This window comes from Nycticebus coucang, chromosome 4 (assembly GCF_027406575.1).
Source record: "Nycticebus coucang isolate mNycCou1 chromosome 4, mNycCou1.pri, whole genome shotgun sequence".
In the NCBI taxonomy this organism is placed as follows: Eukaryota; Metazoa; Chordata; class Mammalia; order Primates; family Lorisidae; genus Nycticebus; species Nycticebus coucang.
The window spans coordinates 120,714,874-120,736,683 of record NC_069783.1 but is presented as its reverse complement, the minus strand read 5'-3'; the positions used below and the strand labels follow the sequence as shown (position 1 = coordinate 120,736,683).

The 21,810-nt window shown below is 47.4% G+C and overlaps 1 protein-coding gene across 1 annotated transcript; it reads left to right on the top strand.

Moving 5' to 3' along the window:
• HRK (harakiri, BCL2 interacting protein) lies at nt 1-19,704 on the top strand. The gene is made up of 2 exons (XM_053587466.1): nt 1-332; nt 17,736-19,704. Exon 1 carries the CDS (start codon nt 1-3, stop codon nt 274-276), a length of 276 nt encoding a protein of 91 aa, XP_053443441.1. The 3' UTR covers nt 277-332; nt 17,736-19,704.
• Nucleotides 19,705-21,810: the final 2,106 nt, after the last annotated feature.

Here is a 21,810-nt window from a genome sequence, read left to right as displayed (position 1 = left end):
ATGTGCCCGTGCCCCCTGCACCGCGGCCGCGGCCCCCCGGCAGTGTGCGCCTGCAGCGTGGGTCGCCTGGGTCTGCGCTCGTCCGCCGCGCAGCTCACAGCCGCCCGGCTCAAGGCGCTCGGAGACGAGCTGCACCAGCGCACCATGTGGCGGCGCCGCGCGCGGAGCCGGAGGGCGCCAGCACCCGGCGCGCTCACCACCTACTGGCCCTGGCTGTGCGCGGCCGCGCAGGTGGCGGCGCTGGCGGCCTGGCTGCTCGGCAGGCGGAACTTGTAGGAACGCGGGGCTTCTTGGTGGGGCCGGAGCCGAGACTCAGCCGGAGCGAGCAACAGGTACGCGAGCGAGCGAGCGAGAGCCAGGGCGCGGCATCTGGGCAGTGGAGACGCCGGGCTGACCCGGGAGCGGGAGAGTGGCAAGTTTGGCTTTCTTCTCTTCTCTTCTCCGTCTCCCCTCTCCGTCTTCCTGTTCCTTCTTTTGCAAAGATCTCAGTCCTCCTCTCCTGCCTAGTCACCACCTCTCCTAACAAGTGCCAGGCCCACGGTTTCTGACTTCTCCGTCTGACTTCTTCAGCGCTCTTGCCAGCGCTCCCCCCACCCCAGCGCAGTGGCTTGGAGAGGACCTCAGCTTCCATAATCCTCTCCAACCCCACGAGTAAACAAACACGCAATGCAAGTAAAATAAAAATTGTTTGTTATTAGAACCTAGTTATAAATCATGCCAAATAATTATAATCTGTTGGGGTTTCAAGAGAGGTTTCCCCTTCCAAGCAACTTGCCGTTCTTGAGTCACTACCGTCTCCATCGCCTCTGCTCCCAAACCCCCTAAGTGTCACTTCTCGCGTTACCGGTCCCAGTCCTCTGGCGCCCCAAGCTCATCTCGCGACTTCTTCTCCCACTAGGTTTCTGGCCCATTCTTTCTCCCCAAACTCCACCCATTGGCAGTTTTCTTCTGCCCTGCCAACTTTGCTACTTCTCTAGAGAGGTGTCCTGTTTAAGGAGCTTGGCCTATTCGGCCCCCTACGGTTGTCGCTGCGATGAAAAGGAGTGGGCTGAGATAAGTAAACTCCAAGGAGAAGTCTTAATGAAGGAGCATTTTCTGAGCTCCTTCTGGGTTCTGGGCACGGTTCAGGGAGGCAGTGTTTCCAGAGCTTGCTGTACGCTAGAAACCGCGCGCAGAATGGGGGAATGGGAAGTGGCTATTGAGTTCCTAGTGAGTTTGATATCTGTAGGAGAAAGTTGCTAGGCTTTTGCGGTGGGGGGTGGATTATTGAGCACTCGGTGTGTGCAAGGCACTGTTCTAGGCACTTTGGGGAAGCAAAAATGTAAGGATCGTCTTTTCGGGTTCTGTACTAGAGAGGTAGCTCTGCAAAGAGTGAGAGAGTGGAGAGAATCAGGCTGTGTCCACCTTAGGTGAGGGTAGTACGGGAAGGTGAAGATCTGTGGTGACTTAGCCAGCCGCGCTGGGTCCCTGTCGCCCCGGGCCGGGCCGTGAGCCGCCGACACCCTGGGAAGCTGGCGCGGCGCCCGCAGGCGAGGCCAGAGCGTCTGCTCCCGCTGGGAGAGGCGGCAGCCGGAGCGTGGGGGGTGACAGCGCCCAGGGAGCTGCGGGGGTGCGCGGGGTGTGAGCCGGGAGCGCAGGCGACAGATGTCGCGTGGGCCTCGCAGCCTAAGCGCTGGCGAAGAGAAGCGCGCGCTTTGGAGTGCTGTTCGCCCTACTCTTGGGCTCCGGAGGTCCCATCAGCTGCCCGAGGCTTCCTGGTCTGGAAGAAGCCAAGCTGGGGCTGCCGAATACCAGGCGAAGGAAGAACAATTTGCAGGAGCGCAAGGAGCAGAAAAAAGGAGTCGAGAAGCCCAGAGGCGAAGCTCAAAGCGCGGAATCTGGGAAAAGGCAGAAAAAGGTGGGAGGAGAGGGGACCACACACACACACAAAACGGACGATGAAATGGGGCGGGCGGGAAAGGATGAAAAAGAGAAAGCGCCTAGAGAACAAGTTGCAAAACAGTTGGAAGTGAATTATAAGAAGAGATGGGGAGTAAGTTCCAACAGAAATGGGGAGAGGGCTGAGACACAGCTTCCTCCCGGCTTGGGGTCCGGGCGAGATTGGAAAAGCGCTCCCTTCCCGGGCCCAGGCGGGGCGTGATGTCGGGCGCCTGGCGGGAGGCAAAGGACTCCGGGCCAGAGCCCGACTGTGTGCGCCTGTGTAAGTGTGTGAGTGTCGGGGCTGGGAGTGCTCCGGGATCTAGAAGAGGAGGCTGTGGCAGGGCGAGCAGAGTGCACCCCTCAGCACCCCGGGTGAAAGCTGACAGATAATTGTCGAATTAGAGTTTATCCTCCGCCCTTACCTTGCTTCTGACGCAGAGTTAGTTGCATGCTGCGTCTACACTCCGGGACACCGCCTCCCCACGCCTCTGGGCGCTTCTCCCGCCTGCGAGCGTCCCCCGCAGCCACGCCCTCCGGGGTTCTCCGACCTCTGGCGCCCTGACCTCAAGATGCCCCAAGCGCACCGCTTTCCTCCAGCGCCTCCCCTCACGCCCTCGGGACACCGGTAGAATTACAGGCCATCCCCTTCCAGCGCTCCCATCCCGGGCTTCTCCATACTCCGGGGCTCCCATCCCTAGCCGGGATAGGTTCTCTCCCTGAAGCCTACGTCTGCCCTCAGAATACTGGTACTCTGAGCAGCTCCAGCCTGTCTTGGGCTTTTTTGGCTTAATTTCCATCTTTTCCCATCTCTGGAAAGTTAGGTAGAAGTGAAAGGAAGACTACTGGAGAAAGACAATTTGTTGAATTCCAAGCTGGAGGTTGGACACTCTCCACTTTCCCTGCCCTGGAGGAGAAATGGGAACCTCACCTTCCGCTTTCAGCTCTTCTTTTAGGTGTTCGGGTGTGCTCAGCTGTATGTAGGACCAATCCCTCCAGCCAACTTGTTTTGAGCCCCTGCTGTGAGCTAGCAGTACTCTTCTTAGAAGTCATCATTTTTAAAAAAGGAACAAAACCTGAGATTCACTATTCCCATACGTAGAACGGGGACGATAATTAATGTAGGTGCTATTGAGAGGGTTAAGTGAATTCATATACAGAAAGCTCTAAAACAGTGCCTGATGCATCAGAAGTGGCTATAGATGTGAGCCATCGTGATTATTATTGCGCATTTCAATATCTCTCTTTCCCAAAGTAGTCAACATCTTACCATTTTTATGACTATCAGTTCCTCGCCATTTCTACCTTTCCTCTTCAGAGATCACTATCAGACATGTCAGTATCTTATAACGGATAAGATGCTCTTAAGTGCCCAGCCACTTGCTGACAGTGTGAACTTGGGAAAGAACCGGCACTTCTCTGAACCTTTATCTGTCATCTGGAGCTGTATTCTTCTGGGGTTGCTGGGAGGATAATAAGAGAGCATCTGTGTAAAGTGTCCAGTGCAGTGCCTGGCTGTTAGCTGACTCAATAGAGGATGCTCTAAGATGATTAATGCCATTCTTATTATTTCAAAGGGGAAACTGAGGCAGGAAGCATCCACCAGCAAAGTCAGAACTGGAATTGGAACTTCTGGCTCTGAGGGCATGCAGCTCTCCCCACTTGGGGGCACAGGGGAAGAGGAAATGTGGGGCAACAGGCAGAGGGGGTGGTGGACAGTGAATTCCTGCGCTAGTGAGATTACCTTCTGGAAAGAGCCCCAGAGGAGGCTGGGGAGGCCATGAGGCAGGAAGGGTGTGATTTAACCAGGCTCTGCTCAAAGATACAGGAGAGAGGGAACAAGACTCTTTATGGTTAACGCTGGCTGGTGGGGGAGTGGGAGGGAGGGAGCAGAGCATCTTGGGAGGGGCAGGAAGGGAGAATGGAGCTGTGGAATCTGCTTGGGTGAGAGGTTGGGGGCGGGCAGAATCCTGCCTCGGGATCAGGGGCAGGGGAGGAAGGAGGACTCAGCAGGCCCACGAGGTGAGAAGGTGGTCAGAGGCAAGGAAGATAATGGGCCAGCGGGAGCCTACTTTAATGAATTAATGACTGCCTGGCCTGCCAGCCACACATGCTAACTGGTTCTTGGCAGGTACTTTGGGGATTAAGTGGTTAAACCTGGAGGCGCATCCCTCCCAGCCTGCGGCACCCCTGCCAGAATTACTTTTAGAGCTAGAAAGCTTGGCCTTCTGCTTGTAGAGGAGAGAGAGCCAGCTAAGCCCAGGGAGGACAGCTGTTGGGGAGGCACCCCCTGGGAAGGGGCCAGATGTGCAGGACGAGGCAGTCTTCCTGCCACATGGTCCCTGTCTGCAGTCATGGGCTTGCCTACCGAGCGAGCGGCCATAGCACAAGTGACTGAGCCAGAGATGTAAAACAGCCACACCCGGGGATAATTAAATGTGCCCCCAGATGTGAGCTGGGAGGATTTGGCAATCACACTTCTGTTTTTTGAAAAGTCAATTTTTCAGACCTACCTTTGGCAGGTAGGGTGGGGTAGGGGGTTCTGTTTCCTCAGTGGTCATTACCAGTGACCATGTGATGAGATTTCACAGGAATAGTGAAGTAATCCAGTGTCCCTGGCCCATGGCAACTTGCTTGTCACATAGTAAGTGCGCGATAACAATGTGCTGAATTAAAGAATGCACAAAGGAACTGTGCAAGATAGCTACTAATGTTTCCCAAATCCAGATTCTTTCACTTATTCAACTACTAATTATTGAGTGCCTTCTGGGTACTGTGAATGTAGGAAGGACCAAGACACAGAAGCCCTGACTCTCGGGGAGTTTACATTTTAGTGGGAAGAGACAGACAATAAATAAATAAAGATCATTCTGGTTACTATTACTATATAACAAATTACTCCACAACTTAGTGGCTTAAAATAATTATTGCCATCCCTCAGTTGGTTCAAGGACCTCTTCCCCCAAGGATACCCAAATCCAAGGATCTTCAAACTCCTGATATAAAATGGTGTTGTATTTGCATATAATCTAAACACATATCTTCCAATATACTTTAAATCATCTTTAGGTTATTTATAATGTTTAATACAGGCTAGGCCTGCACCTCCTGCCTATAATCTTGGCACTTTGGGAGGCTGAAGTGGGAAGATTGCTTGAGGTCAGGAGTTTGAGACTAGCTTGAGCAAGAGTGAGACCCTATCTCTACAGAAAATGGAAAAATTCACCAGGTGTGGTGGGTCCCACCTGTAGTCCCGGCTACTGGGGTGGCTGAGACAGGAGGATCATTTGAGCTCAGGAGTTTGAGTTTGCAGGGAGCTATGATAATGCCAGTACACCCTAGCCTTGGTGACAGAGTGAGATTCTGTCTTGAAAACAAACAAATAAATACAATGTAAATGCTATGTAATCATTATACTGGGCGGTGCCTGTGGCTCAAAAGAGTAGGGCATCAGCCCCATATACCAGAGGTGGCGGGTTCAAACCCCAGCCAAAAACTGCAGAAAACAAAAACAAACAACAAAAAAAGTCATTATACCATTTTGTTTTGTTTGTTTGTTTTTTGCCAGGACTGGGTTTGAACCCACCATCTCTGGCATGTGGGGCTGGTGCCCTACTCCTTTGAGCCACAGGCGCCACCCTTGTTTGTTAGTTTTTAGAGAAAGAGTCTAGCTCTGTCACCCTGGCTGGCTTGCAGTGGTATGATCATAGCTTATTGCAGCCTCAAATTTCTGGGCTCAAGTGATCCTCCTACCTCAGCCTCTTGAGTAGCTGGGACTATCGGTGCCCACTACCACACCTGGCTAATTAATTGCTTTTGTTGTAGAGGGAGTCTTGCCATGTTGCAAAGACTGGTCTCAAACTCCTGGCCTCAAGGAGATTGAGACCAGCTTTTCCTGCCTTGGCTTCCCAAAGTGCTGGGATTACATCACCTAGCCTGTATTTTTTTAATGTGTGTTATTTTTTATTGGTGTATTATTTTTTAATTTGTTTTTCCCAATGTCTTTGATCCAAGGTTGGTTTAATCTATGGATGTGGAACCCATGGATACAGAGGGTTGAGTGTGTTTTATTGTGCTTACACATTCTGTGAGTTAGGAATTTGGTTAGGGCATATTGGGGGTGATTTCCCTCGTCCAGGATGGCTGAGGGCTGGAATCATGGGTGAGGAGGCAACCTTATGTATACATCTGGCTGTTGATGCTGGGAGTCCACTGGTGCTATCAGTTGGATCACTTATACCCAGCTTCTTGTTGTAGCTTGGGCTTCCTCACAATGTGGCAGCCTCAGAGTAGTTGGTTTCTGACATGGCATCTCATAGCTTCAATCAAGTGTCCTGGGAAATCAAGTAGAAACTGCTTTGTTTTTTCTGACCCACCTTCAGAAGTCATTTTGGTTAGAAGCAGGTTATGGTGCAGGGGAACAGAATTAGACCCCACCCCATGAGAGAGGGCAAAATTCTAAAATTCTGGAATAGCACATGGGTCTAGAGATATTGTGGCCATCTTCAGATTATGTAATCTAACACATAAATAATTTCAGAAAGTGCTAAGGGCTCTGAAAGTAATACAGATATACTTCCCTGACCCATTCTGAGGGAGCCCCTCCCTGAGAAATTCATCTATACAGATGAATAGAAAAATTGGCCAGGCATGGTGGTGCACTCCTGTAGTCTCAACTACTTGGGAGGCTTAGGCAGGAGGATCACTTGAGCCCATGTGTTGGAGGTTGCAGTGAGCTATGATGATGACCTTGTACTCTGGCCTGGAGAACAGAGGGACATCTTGTCTCAAAAAAAAAAAAAACAAAAAAAAAAAACAAAAACAGATTGCTGCACTCCATGCTTTTCCACTGGATCTGATGTGGCCCTTTGTGGTGTGATTTTCCTGACCACCACTTGTTAGCACCATAGGCTCCCTGACTGATAGCTGATCGCTTTCCCCACGTGGTGTACCCTTTCTAACTGGAGGAGAAATGTGGAGACCTGATCCCTTTCTGTGTCTTCCCTTTCCCATTCTGAGGGAGCTCCATCCCTGAGAAATGCTCTCTAGAAACCTCTAAGTCTCCTAAGCATACCACTGACAGTGCCAAGTTGACAAAACCACATATAGAAAACTCATTCTGCAATCTCACTAGACTTTTGATCTCTGAACAGTGATGGGTTCAGAGTTAAACATGATAAATACTATATTTTGTATTGTTTAAACTGCGTCTCCTAGGTAATGTGCAAATGTTCCAAGAGAAGACAGCTTTCCTGGATGCAGCATGCTTAAAAAAAAAAAAAGTGCCAACTCCTTTTGAGAAACAACAATTTCTACTTTGAAGTCATGTCAATGAAAAGATGCATAGGCACTTATAATTTTCCTAATGAAGATCAATAATTCAGATTTTTTTTTTTTTTTTTTGAGACAGAGCCTCAAGCTGTCACCCTGGATAGATGCTGTGGCATCACAGCTGACAGGAACCTCCAACTCCTGGGCTCAAGTGATTCTCTTGCCTCCGCCTCCCAAGTAGCTGGGACTACAGGCACCCACCACAACACCCGGCTGTTTTTTGGTTGCAGCCTTCATTGTTGTCTGGTGGGCTGGGCTGGATTCGAACCCGCCAGCTCAGGTGTATGTGGCTGGCACCTTAGCCGCTTGAGCCACAGGTGCCAAGACAATAATTCAGATCTTAAAAAATCATTTTTATCTTATTACCCATTAATAGTTTGGTCTATTTCTTTCTATAACAAAATGCATGGATAGGTACTTAAACAAATGGAATCATCCTAAATCTGTCAGCTGCCGTTCTCAGTATATCATAGACATTTCTCTATACCTTCTAATATTTTTCTTTGACACAATTCTTGGGATTGATTGGTTTTGCATTATTTGGCTATTCCATTATGTGCATTCCCAATCTGCTGTTGTTGGGCATTGAGATTGTTTCCAACTTGGTGAAGAACATCTTTGTGAATAATTCTTGGTGCACATCACAAACGATCTTCCTTCCCTTCCCTTCCCCTTCCCCTTCCCCCTCCCCCCCTCCCCTCCCCTCGCCTCCCTTTTCTTTCTTTCTTGACAGTCTCACTTTGTCACCCTCAGTAGAATGCCATGGCATCATAGCTCACAGCAACCTTAAACTGTTGGACTCAAGCCATCCTCTTGCCTCAGCCTCCTACATAGCTGGGACTACAGGCTCCCGCCACAATGAGACGGGGTCTTGTTCTAGCTCAGGCTGGTCTTGAACTCCTGAGCTTAGGCAATCTGCAAGGTTCCATTTTCAAAGACAACCCTGACTTGAAATATTTCAACCTGTTGGCTGACTATGGAACCTAATCCTTGATTTAGAAAATTGAACCACTGGTAACTGTTGATCTTATTCACCAATATTTTATGCTGAGGCATGGCAGCCGGGTGGAAAGTGATATCAATTTTGGAGTCAGGATGACTTTTGGATAAGGTCCCCATCTGCCATTTATGAGTTGTATGACTTTACACAGATCCCTTTACCTTCTTAGCCTCAGTTTCCTTATCTGGAAATTTGGAATAACAATAGCATCTGGGCTGAGTGTGGTGCCATCCCAGCTACTTGGGAGGCTGAGGCAGGAGGATCGCTTGAGCTCAGGAGTTGGAGGCTGCAGTGAGCTAAAATCATGCCGCTGCTCTCCAGCCTGGGTGATGTGGTGAGACCATGACTCAAAAAAAAAAGAAAACAAAAAGACAATAATAATAACATCTGTGTTAAGAGAGCCTTAATTATAAGGGGGCTGCCACAGCCTCAGCCCTCTCTATGTGTGAGTGGCCTGGAGAACCAACTCTATCTTATCTCAGTAATGAGCTCCTTATATAAAGCAAACATTCTATAATCTAGTCTAGCACAGTACAAGACTTGTCACTGATGTTCAGAAAATGGTGAATGACAACATGTGATATGCGGATATGTGTTATATTGTATTTGGTGTAAAATACAATGGTGAAGATGGTGGGCCCATCTTCAGCTCCCATGGTGGGAGCTAGGGACTTTTCTGAGCCTTTTTCTTAAAGCAGTTAATCCTGTCTGCCCCAGTCTATGACTCACCATTGAGTCAATGCCTTACTGCTTAAAGCACTTCATCAGGGCTGGGAGAACCTTCAGGCTGGGGCCTCTCAGCCTGACAATGCTGACCTCTAGGTCCTGTAAGGTGCAAGCCACATCTGTTTCATCCATGATTGCATCCCAGCACCTGGGCATGGTGTCGGGCACAGAGTGGGGTGTTCACTGAGTACCGAATGGAGGAATGAACAAATGCGTGCATGAATGAATGTTGGAGAGGACTGAGGGAATTTGTGAACTCTCAGAAATGAGACCAATAATGCCAGCTGATTTCATACTCCCGTGCTTCCCCCTCCTTTAGAGAGAACCCATAGTTTGTGTTCAATTCTCATCTTCGTGAGCCAAAAAGGTTACTATTGTAGAAACATAGCCAGACCTAGATAGGACTTTACAGACCACCTAACCCATTTCCCTCACTGGACAGACAGGGAAATTAAGGCCCAGAGACAGCCACTGAGGGTTAAGAAGGGGCCAGCTTAAATGCCATCTTACTAAGAGTATCTGAGTACCTAAGGCAAAGGTTGAAAACAGGAGATCTCCCAGCTGAATTCAGCCTGTAGTTGAGTTTTGTTTGACTTGCATCTTTTTTTTTACCCTGACACTTAAAACTCAGGCATGTTAGCCAGGTGTGGTGGCATGCACCTACAGTCTCAGCTACTTGGGGGAGGCTGAGGTGGGAGGATCACTTGAGCCCAGGAGTTCAAGACCAGCCTGGGCAACAGAGTGAGACCTGTCTCAAAAAATATTTATATATACCAGACATTTTGATGTGGAAGTCTGAATTTCCAGGTTTTTCTTGAAAAATGGAAAGGTCTAACAGCACTGAGCCTGTATTCCCATGTGGTAGCAAACAGGATGGAGATGAATGTCAGAAGCTCCTTCAGATGGTACACAAACACTCCAGTGACACCAGCCCTTCCTGGGCACACTTGACTGTTGTGTTATAGCTCATGCCCCCTGATTTAGGGGACCCCCTCTATACCAGACTTCCTTTGATGTACACACCCACCCACACACGTATCCTATTTTAAATACATGAGCTCATACTGTTCATGCTGTTCTGTAACCCGCTTTTCCCCCTTGCTAAAAATAGATGGTTGAGATCTTCCCATCATCCTTTTCAATGGCTGCAAGGTGCTCTGCTGCTTGGGTGGACCAGGATTTCCTTATTAGGTCACCTCCCCCGGGACATTGACATGGTTGCCCATTTTCTGACAGTGGAAACAGGTTGTCTTGAAGATTCTTTTTTGGAGACAGAACCTCAACCTATTGCCCTGGGTAGAGTGCTGTGGCGTCACAGCTCACAGCAACCTCAAATTCTTGGGCTCAAGAGATTCTCTTGCCTCAGCCTCCCGAGTACCTGGGACTATAGGTGCCTGCCACAACGCATGGCTATTTTTTGGTTGTGTTGTCGTTGTTTGACAGGCCCGGGCCAGATTCGAACCCTCCAGTTCTTGGTGTATGTGGTTGGCGCCTTAGCCGCTTGAGCTATAGGCACCATCCCAGCTATGTTTTTGTTGCAGTTGTCATTGTTGTTTAGCTGGCTTCGGCCAGGTTCAAACCCACCAGCCTCGGTGTACAAGGCAGGTGCCCCATGCACTGAGCAACAGGCGCTGCCTGTCTTAAACATTCTTGTTTGGACAACTTTGCAAATAAAAAGTGAAGTTGCTAGAGGTGAAATTGTTGGGTCGAAGAACATGCATATTATAACTTGATACGTGTGGGCAAGACTGTTTCTATAGGCTGCTGTTCAAGAAGGGTCTGCTCCTTTTATTTGGTGTTGATTCTGTGCTGAGCTATTTTTCCCCAACTCCCAGTGGTTTTGCCTTCTGCAAAGTCATGTCAGTTGGGCGTCCAAGGCCCACATGCCCTAACTTTTGTATTTGGGTGGGAGCTATGAGTTCTTGAAACTTTGGGTAATCGATGACTATTCACTAATAGCAGGGGGGCTGGGTCAGGGGGAGCAAATAAACTTCTTCCAAAGGTTGTCAAATGGCCTCTTCCTTTCCCTCGCACCCAAAACCTGGCCTTCTCAGCCGGGCATGGTGGCTCACACCTGTAATCCTAGCACTCTGGGAGGCAAAGGTGAGTGGATTGCTTGAGCTCACGGGTTTGAGACCAGCCTAAGCAAAAGAAGGACCCCATCTTTACTAAAAAATAGAAAAACCAAGGCAAGAAGATCACTTGAGCTCAAGAGGTTGCTATGAGCTATGATGTCATGTCACTCTACCCAGGCGACAGCTTAAGACTCTGTCTTGGGCGGCGCCTGTGGCTCAGTCGGTAAGGCGCCGGCCCCATATACCGAGGGTGGCGGGTTCAAACCCGGCCCCGGCCAAACTGCAACCAAAAAATAGCCGAGCGTTGTGGCGGGCGCCTGTAGTCCCAGCTACTCGGGAGGCTGAGGCAAGAGAATCGCTTAAACCCAGGAGTTGGAGGTTGCTGTGAGCTGTATGAGGCCACAGCACCCTACCAAGGGCGATAAAGTGAAACTCTGTCTCTACAAAAAAAAAAAAAAAAAAAAAAGACTGTCTCAAAAACAAAACAAAAAACAAAACCTAGCCTTCTGCTCTCTTCAGGTCTCTTACCAGACTTTCCTAAGTCTCCAGATTCATAACTGGCCAATGTGAGCTAAACACATGGAAATTTAAGTGATAACACAGATCAGAGCAACCTTGGAGGATTCTTCATGGAGAACTTTTACTCCAAATCTTAGGCACTAGGACCACTGGTGCCATTTGAACTTCTTGGTCAAAATCAACCTGTTGAAACCAAAGATGGAAAAGCTGAGAGACTGCCATCTTTATTGTCTCTTATCCACTGTCACTCAACAGACATTTAATTGAGCACCTACTATGTGCTGGGCATTATACTGGGTTCTGGGGACATATGGTAGGAAAAGATAAAAAATGTTAGGGTGTCTGTCGGCGTACAGAAAATATTCTGGGAAGCTACATAATGAGCTGTTTAACAACAGCTGCCTCTGGGAAGAGGAGAGGGACTTAGAGGTAGAGTGAAAGGGGCTTTCCTTTCATTTTTATATTCCTTCCTGTTGTTTGAATTTGTAACTTATTTGTGCCAGTAATAAGAGCATAGAAAATGTATTTTAAAAAATTGAAAATTGGGGCCTCTTAGGAGGGAATCCAAGAGTCCTAGCTATTCTGAGAGACAACGGAAAAAGGGGGATGAGCGTCCTGCCCCGTCCAGTGCTGCAGTGGGGTTCAACCTTCCACAGCTTCTGCCTTCTGTGACTGGAGCAGTGTGATGTCACTGCAGCCAGGAGGCGGCACTGTGAGGGTTCCTGTCCTCCTCTGCCCGCCTCCCCCTCCAGTGATCGCGAAAAAAATGGAGTGTTCTTTGGGCGATAAGAGGAAACAGGGATACCTTTTCAAAGGCATTTTATGAATCTCTTTACTTGTGAGCTTTGGTTGTGAGTCAGCCTCTGAGAAAGTTCTTTATGAGCCAGGTTTGAGAGAAGGCATCCCAGGGGCAGGGCAATGGCTCATAGTGGGTGGTGAACTTGATGTCTTTAAATTACTTTTAAAAATTGTACAAGCACTACTTACTGCTCATTAAAAAAAACACTATATACATGTAATATAAAATAAATTATATGGAAGTAAAGCATATATAAAGTAAAGCACTGCAGGTGTCCTTATATTCTGGATTCCCCCACATCCTCTCCCCTGTGGGAACTTATAGTCTGGGCTATAGTAATAATAATAATAATGAAAAACAACAAACGCAGACCTTACTATGTGTCATTACTTGTAAGTGCTTTGCATCTGTTAACTTTGCATCTGTAAATACTTCTTCATATCAACACTATGAGATTTGCACTATTACTGTTACTGTCTTTTTTCTACCTACAGAAACTAAGACCCAGAAAAGTTAGCTAACTGGCCCAAAGTCACACAGGTTTTATGTGTCTGGATCAGGACTTCTTTTTTTTTTTGAGATAGAATCTTAACTTTGTCACTCTGGGTAGAGTGTTACAGCTTACAGCAACCTCAAACTCTTGGGCTCAAGTGATCCTCTTGTCTTAGCCTCCCCAGTAGCTGCAACTGTAGGCACCCACCATAACCCCCAGCTATAGTTTTTCTATTTTTAGTGGAGATGGGGTTTTGTTCTTGCTCAGGCTGATCTTGAACTCCTGAACTCAGGTGATCCACCCACCTTGGCCTTGCAGAGTGCTAGGATTACAGGTGTGAGCCACTGCGCCCAGCCTGAATAGGGACTTTGATTCAGACATCTGGCCCCAGAGTTTGTGTTTGTAACTATTACATGATTTGGCTTGTCTACCACTTCTTTTTTTTTTTTTTTGAGGCAGAGTCTCTCTTTGTCACCCTGGGTAGAGTGCCATGACTCACAGCAACCTCAAACTCCTGAGATCAAGTGATCCTCCTATCTCAACCTCCCGAATAGCTGGGACTACAGATGCATACTCAACGATGACCAGTGAATTGTTCTATTTTTTGGTAGAGAAGGGGTCTCGCTCTTGCTCAGGCTGGTCTCAAACTCCTGAGCTCAAGCAGTCTACCCACCTTGACCTCCCAGAGTGCTAGGATTGCAGGTATGGGACTTGGTTCTGGGGCGCCCATGCGCAGGAAACACGTGCTCGTTGGTGCTCTCCACAGGTCTGTTTCCAGTGTTCACGTTTCCCTGTAGATACCAACCTGTAACCTATATGTAAATGGATTCAGGAATTCATCCACTTAGTAGCCCCAGGAAGTCTTTCGAAAGATTCACTGTAGGCTCAATGATTTACAGGTTGGAAAAGTGAAAATTAGTTGCTAATCTTACCTATTTTTTTTTTGGCAAGAAAACGCCATTTTTTCCATGATCACAGCTTAAAAAATAGTTTCTCTCCTCTCTCTCACGCCATCATTATTGTCCCTTCATCATCGCAATCAACTAGCACACCCTACACAACCTCAATTCCTATAACTTTCTGATGCAATTTCCTGCTCATCATGCTTCTCTGTCTGAGCTATGCTTGTCTCTGCCTTTGGCTTTGCTTAGGCCCTTTCCCCACCTAACCTATCCTTCCTTCCTCCAAATATGAAAAAAAAAAATATGTGTGTATCTTCAAGGCCCAGTTCAAATCCTGTGCCTGCTCTGGAGCTTCTTTGGTGATGTTACCTCCCAACCTGACTTCTGGGCTATTCAATACACCTGCTGACAAAGGTTATTTACAGTGCTGGCCTCCTGTGTGACAGGTCTTTGCAGGAAGACTGGAGACAAATTGAGGGCAGGCACCTGGTCTTATCTGGTCCACAGTGGCAACACTTAATAGCACATAGTGGGTGCTTAATAAATGTTCCTCTCTCTCCTTCCATCCTTCCTTCTTTGCACCCATGCTTAAGGCAGCTTAATTATCTTAGGCTGATGCTGCTGATTCCCACTGACTTTTATTCTGTCTATTTGTGGCTACAAACCAAACAAGTGAGCCTTTTTAGTGGTTACAAAAGCTGGTTTTCATAAACTAAGACAAATGTGTTTATCAATTGAATAGATTGATGATTCTAATTTAGTATTCTATGAAAATACAGGGAGCCTGTGCAACAGTGCAGAATTCCTCGTATGCTCGTGCCCCCATGAGGTAGCGGGGAGCTGGAAAATGGGCAGGGCGCAGAGGTCTTTTGTCTTCACAGGTCAAAAGCAAAGCGTTCGAAGTCACCGATTTGGATCCTTGTGCCTGTTTGCTCACACAAGTCTATGTGTTTATGACGTACCTCTTTCACGCAGTCAGATACGTTGGTTAGGGCCCAGAAAAAGTCAGGGAGTATCCCTAACCTGAGTAATCGGAGTTTAGTAAAGTCAATGGCAAAGGTGTGGGCAGGGTCTAGGAAACCAGCAGGGATGGTGCAGCACCCCAGGGTTGGCACTGGAGGGGAGCTGTTACCACCCTGGCCTGAGGGAGGCAGGGAGGGAACAGGACCCAGAGCCTGAGGCAGGCTGTAGGTGTACCAGAATCTCCAGGCAGGGGCCGTGGCCGATTTCTGACTCACAGGAAAGGAGCTGGAAAACAAATACCTGGATTTCATTTTCCCATTCGTGTCTCCTGTTCAAACCCAGCTGGAAGCCAGATCTGGATCAAGGGGACCTGTAGGTGCAATTCAAACAAGTCGACATCACAGACTTTCTCCACCTTGGTCGTAATGAATTGATATCTCCTTCCCACTTTCTCTCCTGTATCACTTGGTTTGTATTAGCCACATGGTGTTTCTTTTTTTTTTCTTTTTGAGACAGAGTCTCACTCTATCATCCTGGGTAGAGTGTCATGGTGTCTTAGCTCACAGCAACCTCAAACTCTTGGGTTCAAGTGGTCCTCTTGCCTCAGCCTCCTGAGTACCTGGGACTATAGGTGCCCGCCATGATGTCCAGCTAATTTTTCTTTTCTTTTCTTTTTGCATTTTTTGGCCAGGGCTGGGTGTAAACCCACCACCTCCGGTATACGGGGCTGGTTCCCTATTCCTTTGAGCCACCCCAAATTTTTCTATTTTTAGTAGAGATGGGATCTCGCTCTTGCTCTGGCTGGTCTCAAACTCCTGAGCTCAAGCAGTCCACCCACCTCAGTCTCCCAGAGTGCTAGGATTACAGGTGTGAGACACCACGCCCAGGCCCACGTAGTGTACTTCTTTTTTTTTTTTTTTTGTAGAGACAGAGTCTCACTTTATCACCCTTGGTAGAGTGTCGTAGCATCACACAGCTCACAGCAACCTCCAACTCCTGGGTTTTTTAGGCGATTCTCTTGCCTCAGCCTCCCAAGTAGCTGGGGCTACAGGCACCTGCCACAATGCCCAGCTATTTTTTTGTGTTGTTGTTGCAGTTTGGCAGGGGCCGGGTTTGAACCCGCCACCCTCGGTATATGGGGCTGGGGCCCTACCCACTGAGCCACAGGCGCCACCCCACATAGTGTACTTCTAATATGACCTGCTTTAGATTAATGTGTGAAATGTTTCCAGTCTCCTCTGCTAACTTGTAAACATAAAATCCACCCACCTTTCAAAGGTCAATGGCTTTTTAGTATATTCACAGAATTGTGCAACTGCCTCCAAAATCAATTTTGGAATATCTTCTTCTCCCTACAAGAAACCCTGTACTCATTTTCCCAATTCCTTCCACCTTTCCCCAGCCCTAGGCAATCACCATTCTACTTTCTGTCTCTAAAGATTTTTTTGTTGTGAACATTTCATATAAATGGAATCACACAATATTTGGCCTTTGGTGTCTTTCTTTAAGATTTATCCCTCTTGTAACAAGTATTAGTACTTCATTGCTTTTGATGGCTGAATAATATTCCATTGTTTGGATATATCACATTTGACTTATTCATCAGGTGATGGACATTCGGGTTGTTTCCACTTTTTTGCTATTAATAGATTATGCTGCTATGGACATTTATGTACAAGTTTGGGGTGTTTTGTTTTCAATGCTCTTGGATATGTGCTATTTTTCTTACCATGTCTGGGGTGTCTCATGTTCTTTCCTGGCTAGTGTCCAGGTACCCCTCAATACTTAGCAGGGTCTGCCTCTTTCTCTCAGGAGGAGCCTTTTCTGTCCCCCTGTCTCCCTCATGAGCTTGCCTATGCCCTGGACTTCCATAGCATATGCTGTTTGCATATGCTGTCATGATCAATTTCTTCTCATCTCCCTCTGTTGGCTCTGAGCCCCTCAAGGGCAAGAATTATGTCATTGGATCTGTAGCACCTGGTGTGGCTTGGCATGCTTGGGAATGAATGAATGGATAAATGGATGAGCAAATGAATGAAAGGGAGCAGAGACTGTCCTACAACTCTTGATCCTAGGTTTAGGATGAAGGTCTTGTTCCTAATCTGGAGGAGCAAAAAGATAGTGTGGCTCTAGAGTCCTTTTTCTGAATCTCAGAAGATGCCTATGTAAATACCTAGGTCTGAAAACAGAGAGAGATGCCTGGGTATCTCTGACAATTAGGTTCTCAAACTTGCCTCTGTGTGCAGAACTGATAATAATGTTGCAGAAGTTCATTGAATTGTGTGCCAAAATCGTCAACTAACTGTGAGAAGCAATGGCAGACCAAATAAACATTGATGCAGAAATAGGAAAATCTTCACCGATAATGTTGGTATGAGAAAGGTGTGGCTCTGGCCTCACGACAATGCACCAGCTCACACAGCATTGTCTGTAAGGGGGTTTTTAGCCAGTAAACAAGTAATTGTATTAGAGCACCATCCCTAACTCACCTGGTCTGGCCCCCAGTGACTTTTCTCGTTACCCAAAGATAAAGGAAATAGTGAAAGGAAGACATGTTGATGACATTCAGGACATCGAGGGTAATATAACTACAGATGTGATGGCCTTTCCAGAAAAAGAGTTCCAGCATGGCTTTGAAGGGTGGACTAAGCACTGGCATCACTGCATAGCTTCCCAAGGCAAGTACCTTGAAGGTGACTGTAGTGATTTTCAGTAATGAGGTATGTAATACTTTTTCTAGGAGGAGTTTGTGAACATACTTGTCAGACCTCATATATATGTGCAAATATCTATTTAGGGAAGGGTGCTACACGGACAGTGCTACATGGGGGAAGGAGCACTGCAACTAGCTTTGGGGGTGACCTTTCCTTCAAAACCAGAGGTTTGCATTCTGCAGCTCCCTGCTCCTCTCCTCTCCCTCTCCTCCCCCTCCAGACTTCGGGCCCACTGCACTGACATCACCCTCAGCAGCTGTCTGCACTGACCAAAATACAAATCTCTATTTCTGCAGGTTGGTGAAAACCCTGTGTCCTTGGAGAAAGCTGGTTCCCGTTTTCCAGAGGGGGAGCCCAGAGCTTGAAAGGCCGTGGTTGGCACTTCGAGAAGGAAGTGGAGAATAAAGACGGCGCCTGGAGCAATAGTAGAAACACAGAATGGGACTGGGGAAGCCCTTTGGAAATCCAGCTGCAGAAACAGACACCCCAATGCTATTTACATACAGCTCTCTCTCTCTATATATATAAAAAAAGGAAAATATGAATATTATTTATCAGTGCATGCCTTGTTGAGGACGTGGTCCCCTTCCCTTTCTGCACCTTGCGATGTGAACTTTGATACTCTGTAGTGTCTGGGGCACCAGAAGAGAGATGCCTGCTGTGTACTTAGAAAATTTGCAAAGACTGGTGGGAATTAGCCCCAGCGGCAGCCAACTGCCTGGGGATAGACACTGGTGGAGTAAGAGGTCAAATTGCAAAAAGCATGATAGGAAAAAAAAAAAATGACTTAGGGCTAATTTTGTAGGGGCAGTCTGGGACATCCTCATTTCTTGACACATCCTGGCCTCTATCTCTATGCCTGTTTAGATAGATTGCTAGATCCCACCGTCACCTCAAGAGAAGTGGGATTTTGTTTTTCCTACCGATTTGGTGTCTTTGGTGCTTCACTTAAATCTTGCTGGTGCTATGTGTGTTCTTGCTGGTGCTGCCATGGTATTCTGTTGACTGACCTGGAAGGCCAGGGGACAAGAGAAATTTCTATTTTGCTGTTTTGGATTCTTTTTTTTTTTTTTTAAGGGATGAATTGCAAAGTGCCACCTGAGAGTGTCTCCTCTTTCTCTATGTGGGGATGACTATCCAGAGGTCTTTGGTAGCAAACCTTGGGGTCCAAGAGTGGGGCTGGGAGGGGATGGCACTGAGGGGCATGTGGTTATGAGATGGAAAGTTGACCTCATGCATGACTCGGTTGCTCTCCTCCATCCCCACAGAAGTCCCCTGCGGGTTGAGCCCATGCCCTCCCCCACTCCCCAAGGGGATTTCAGGGTTTAGGTTTTATGGATTAAAGAGCCAAGAAATGGCTACATTCTGGTCAAGGGTGATTTATAAGCAAGGGATGTTGGGGGAGGTAGCGGGTCATTTAAATGAAATGCACCAGCATCTTGCTGATTGACAGAGGTCTGATCCCCCCCCCCCCCAGGATAAGCTATTTTCAGAAGTTTCTAGAAGGGCTAAACAAAGATGTGTGCTGGACTGAGACTTGGCTGCAAAGACTCTTCAGGGAGTAGTGATTATTTTTTGCTTTCATTAAAAAAAAAATCTAAATAAACAGGTATTATCCCTCCATGCAGGGTACCACACACTGCCATTTTCAAAGCTGAGGTGATGAGGTGTCAGGCTGCAGATTTAGATAGGCGTTCTCCATGGCTGGATTTTCAGGTCACCCCCCAATACCTATGGACAGGGGGTCCAGTGAACTAGTTAGCAGGTACCCCTCCGGGTCTAAGAAGCCAGCAGCACCGTCAGCAGTTGTGAAGGTACATGGGGCTGACATGGCAATTACCCCACAACCCCCATATGCTTTGCTGAAAATGACCAGGTGCTTTGAAATGTACAACCTCTCTGTGCTTCTGCAAGCCGGGGGCTGGGTTTCTTTGTTCCTTCTTTTTCTTAATCCATACCTTCCTTATGTTTTCCTAAATAGCCCTTTAAAGAAAAATGCAGCCCATAACTACTGAAGCCAAGGGAAGGCCCCCCGCACCATCCCCCAGCTTTGAAGTAAGCAAAGCAAATAAATAAATAAATAAAAATCTTATTTCTAGAGAACTTATTTCCCCTTGTGGCTTGCACCCTGCCCTCCAGGTTGCTGTTTGCAGGGGACTGTCATTTAGGTGGGGGCTGTGGAGAATAGCAGGCAATATCCCCACCAAACCACGAACTTAGAAGGAGAAGTTATTAGAATGGTATGAAATACTGTCTCTGCTTCTATTTGATCACTTTCCTAGCCAGAGACTAGAGTCTTTCCAGCTCATCTCATTTTCCAGGGAGGGGTTTCCTTTACTACGGCTGTATACGATCATAGTTCTCTGCTTCTTTGAGAGCCATGCCTTCAAAATCGTGGGGTCGGTCGTACCGACCCACCTAGACACAAGAGAAGGATAAAGGTGAGAGGATCCCTTTTTTGACCCTGCCTTGCCTACTAGCTTTATGATATTTCCCCCTGGAGGATCCAAACTCCAAATGCTGGGGTTGGCATTTCAGGGCGATTTTGATTTCAATGAAGCCACTTTGCTGAGAGAACTGAGCACCCGTGACCTCCCGATGGAGCTTCACAGCCAAGTCCCTTGTACATATTCTCATGTATTACTAGAAACCGTGTATTTATCTAAACCTGGCCTTTTCTTGCACATCATTCGAGTGCACTTCTCAGCTGCCCCGATTTTTGACAAGGGGTTGTTTTTAATGCTTGTTTTTATATGAGATTTGACTTCTTGATGGACATTTGTATTAGGAAATTGAAGCATGATATATATGTATATATTGTCTCCACTATCTCTCCTGTTGCATTACTTGGATTGCATGAGATAGTGGGGTGGTTTTCTTTTTTTCTAAATATTTACACAGTGTGCAAAGTGCTGGCAACGTCCCTCCCTCTCTTCCCCTCCTTTTCTCCTGCTGCCAAGGAGTCATTGATTTTGATTAGCTTCACTGCAGAGCGTCTGGGAAGAGAGAGAGAGAGAAAAAGAGAGAGGCTGGTTTTGAAATAAATTTTAAAAGAGACCTCATATCAGGTTTCAGCAGACAGCAGTGTGTGTGTGTGTGTGTGCGCGCGCGCGCGCGTGTGTGTGCCTGCGCGCACACAAAGCAGGGGGAGGCCTCTGAGATCATCGTTTAGGTGGCTCACTGCATAATGAGGTGGGGAGACTTTGCCTATTTATTCCTGATGGTGTTGCTTGCTCCAGAGGGTGAGGGTCCAAAAGCCACAGGGGCTGGAGCCCCCTGGGGCCTCAGCATTCCAAATTAGATCCATTCCCATCTGGAAGCTTCTCACCCCCAGAAGTGAATAAGATCTCTTTTCAAATTTGGGGTTCCATTTCCTAAAACCTTTGTCATACACTTTAGCTTGAGCAGCCATTTCTCTGAGGAGCCCATTAGCTCCCCTGGCTGCTGTCCATGGTCCTAGGCTGTGAGCACCTTGTAGCCTGGAGCCCAATGCCTGGTTTTATTGTTGTTGTTGTTTTTTTTTTTTTGTAGAGACAGAGTCTCACTTTATGGCCCTCGGTAGAGTGCCGTGGCCTCACACAGCTCACAGCAACCTCCAACTCCTGGGCTTAAGCGATTCTCTTGCCTCAGCCTCCCGAGTAGCTGGGACTACAGGCACCCGCCACAACGCCCGGCTATTTTTTTTTGTTGCAGTTCAGCCTGGGCCGGGTTTGAACCTGCCACCCTCGGTATATGGGGCCGGCGCCTTACCGACTGAGCCACAGGCGCCGCCCTATTTTGTTGTTTTTTTTACCTCCCTCACTGAGATACTGGAGACCTCTTTTCCACTTCTTCCAGTGATCTCATTTTTCTTTCTTTCTTTTTTTTTCTATTTTGGTGGAAAACATAAAAGGTGATTTCAACAATACTATCACAGAACAATAAAACTGTGATGGGTTTTTAACAATTTGTGTAGCCGATCTCAATGTACCCCTAACTCTATTATCATGTTTCTGATAGTGACAAAATATCACTCTCTCTTGCTGAGAAATGGGGGAGTCCTCTCCCACCCTCCCACCTCCTACACAGTATCTTTTAGTGATACCAGTTCACCATTGTGGTCTTTCTTGAGTGTCTATCCACCTGGTATTAGAAGCTGCAGAGACCAGAACAAAGTCTTGTTCCTCTGTGTTGATACCAATTTCTTTTCTGACAGTTTCCTTAAGTCAGTCCAAGCCAATCAGAGGATCAGAAGTTGGTTAGAGGGTAAGGGCAACCGTCTGGACACTCTGGCCTAGTCCCATGAGAACCGATTGGAACTCCCATGAGGGAAGGAAGTTGATGTCACCATTTGTCATTTTAAAGCTTCTTTTTAAAATTTTAATTCATTCA

Bases quoted from the DNA above. Each gene is read 5' to 3' on its own strand.
- HRK (XM_053587466.1), top strand. From the start codon at position 1: ATGTGCCCGTGCCCCCTGCACCGCGGCCGCGGCCCCCCGGCAGTGTGC.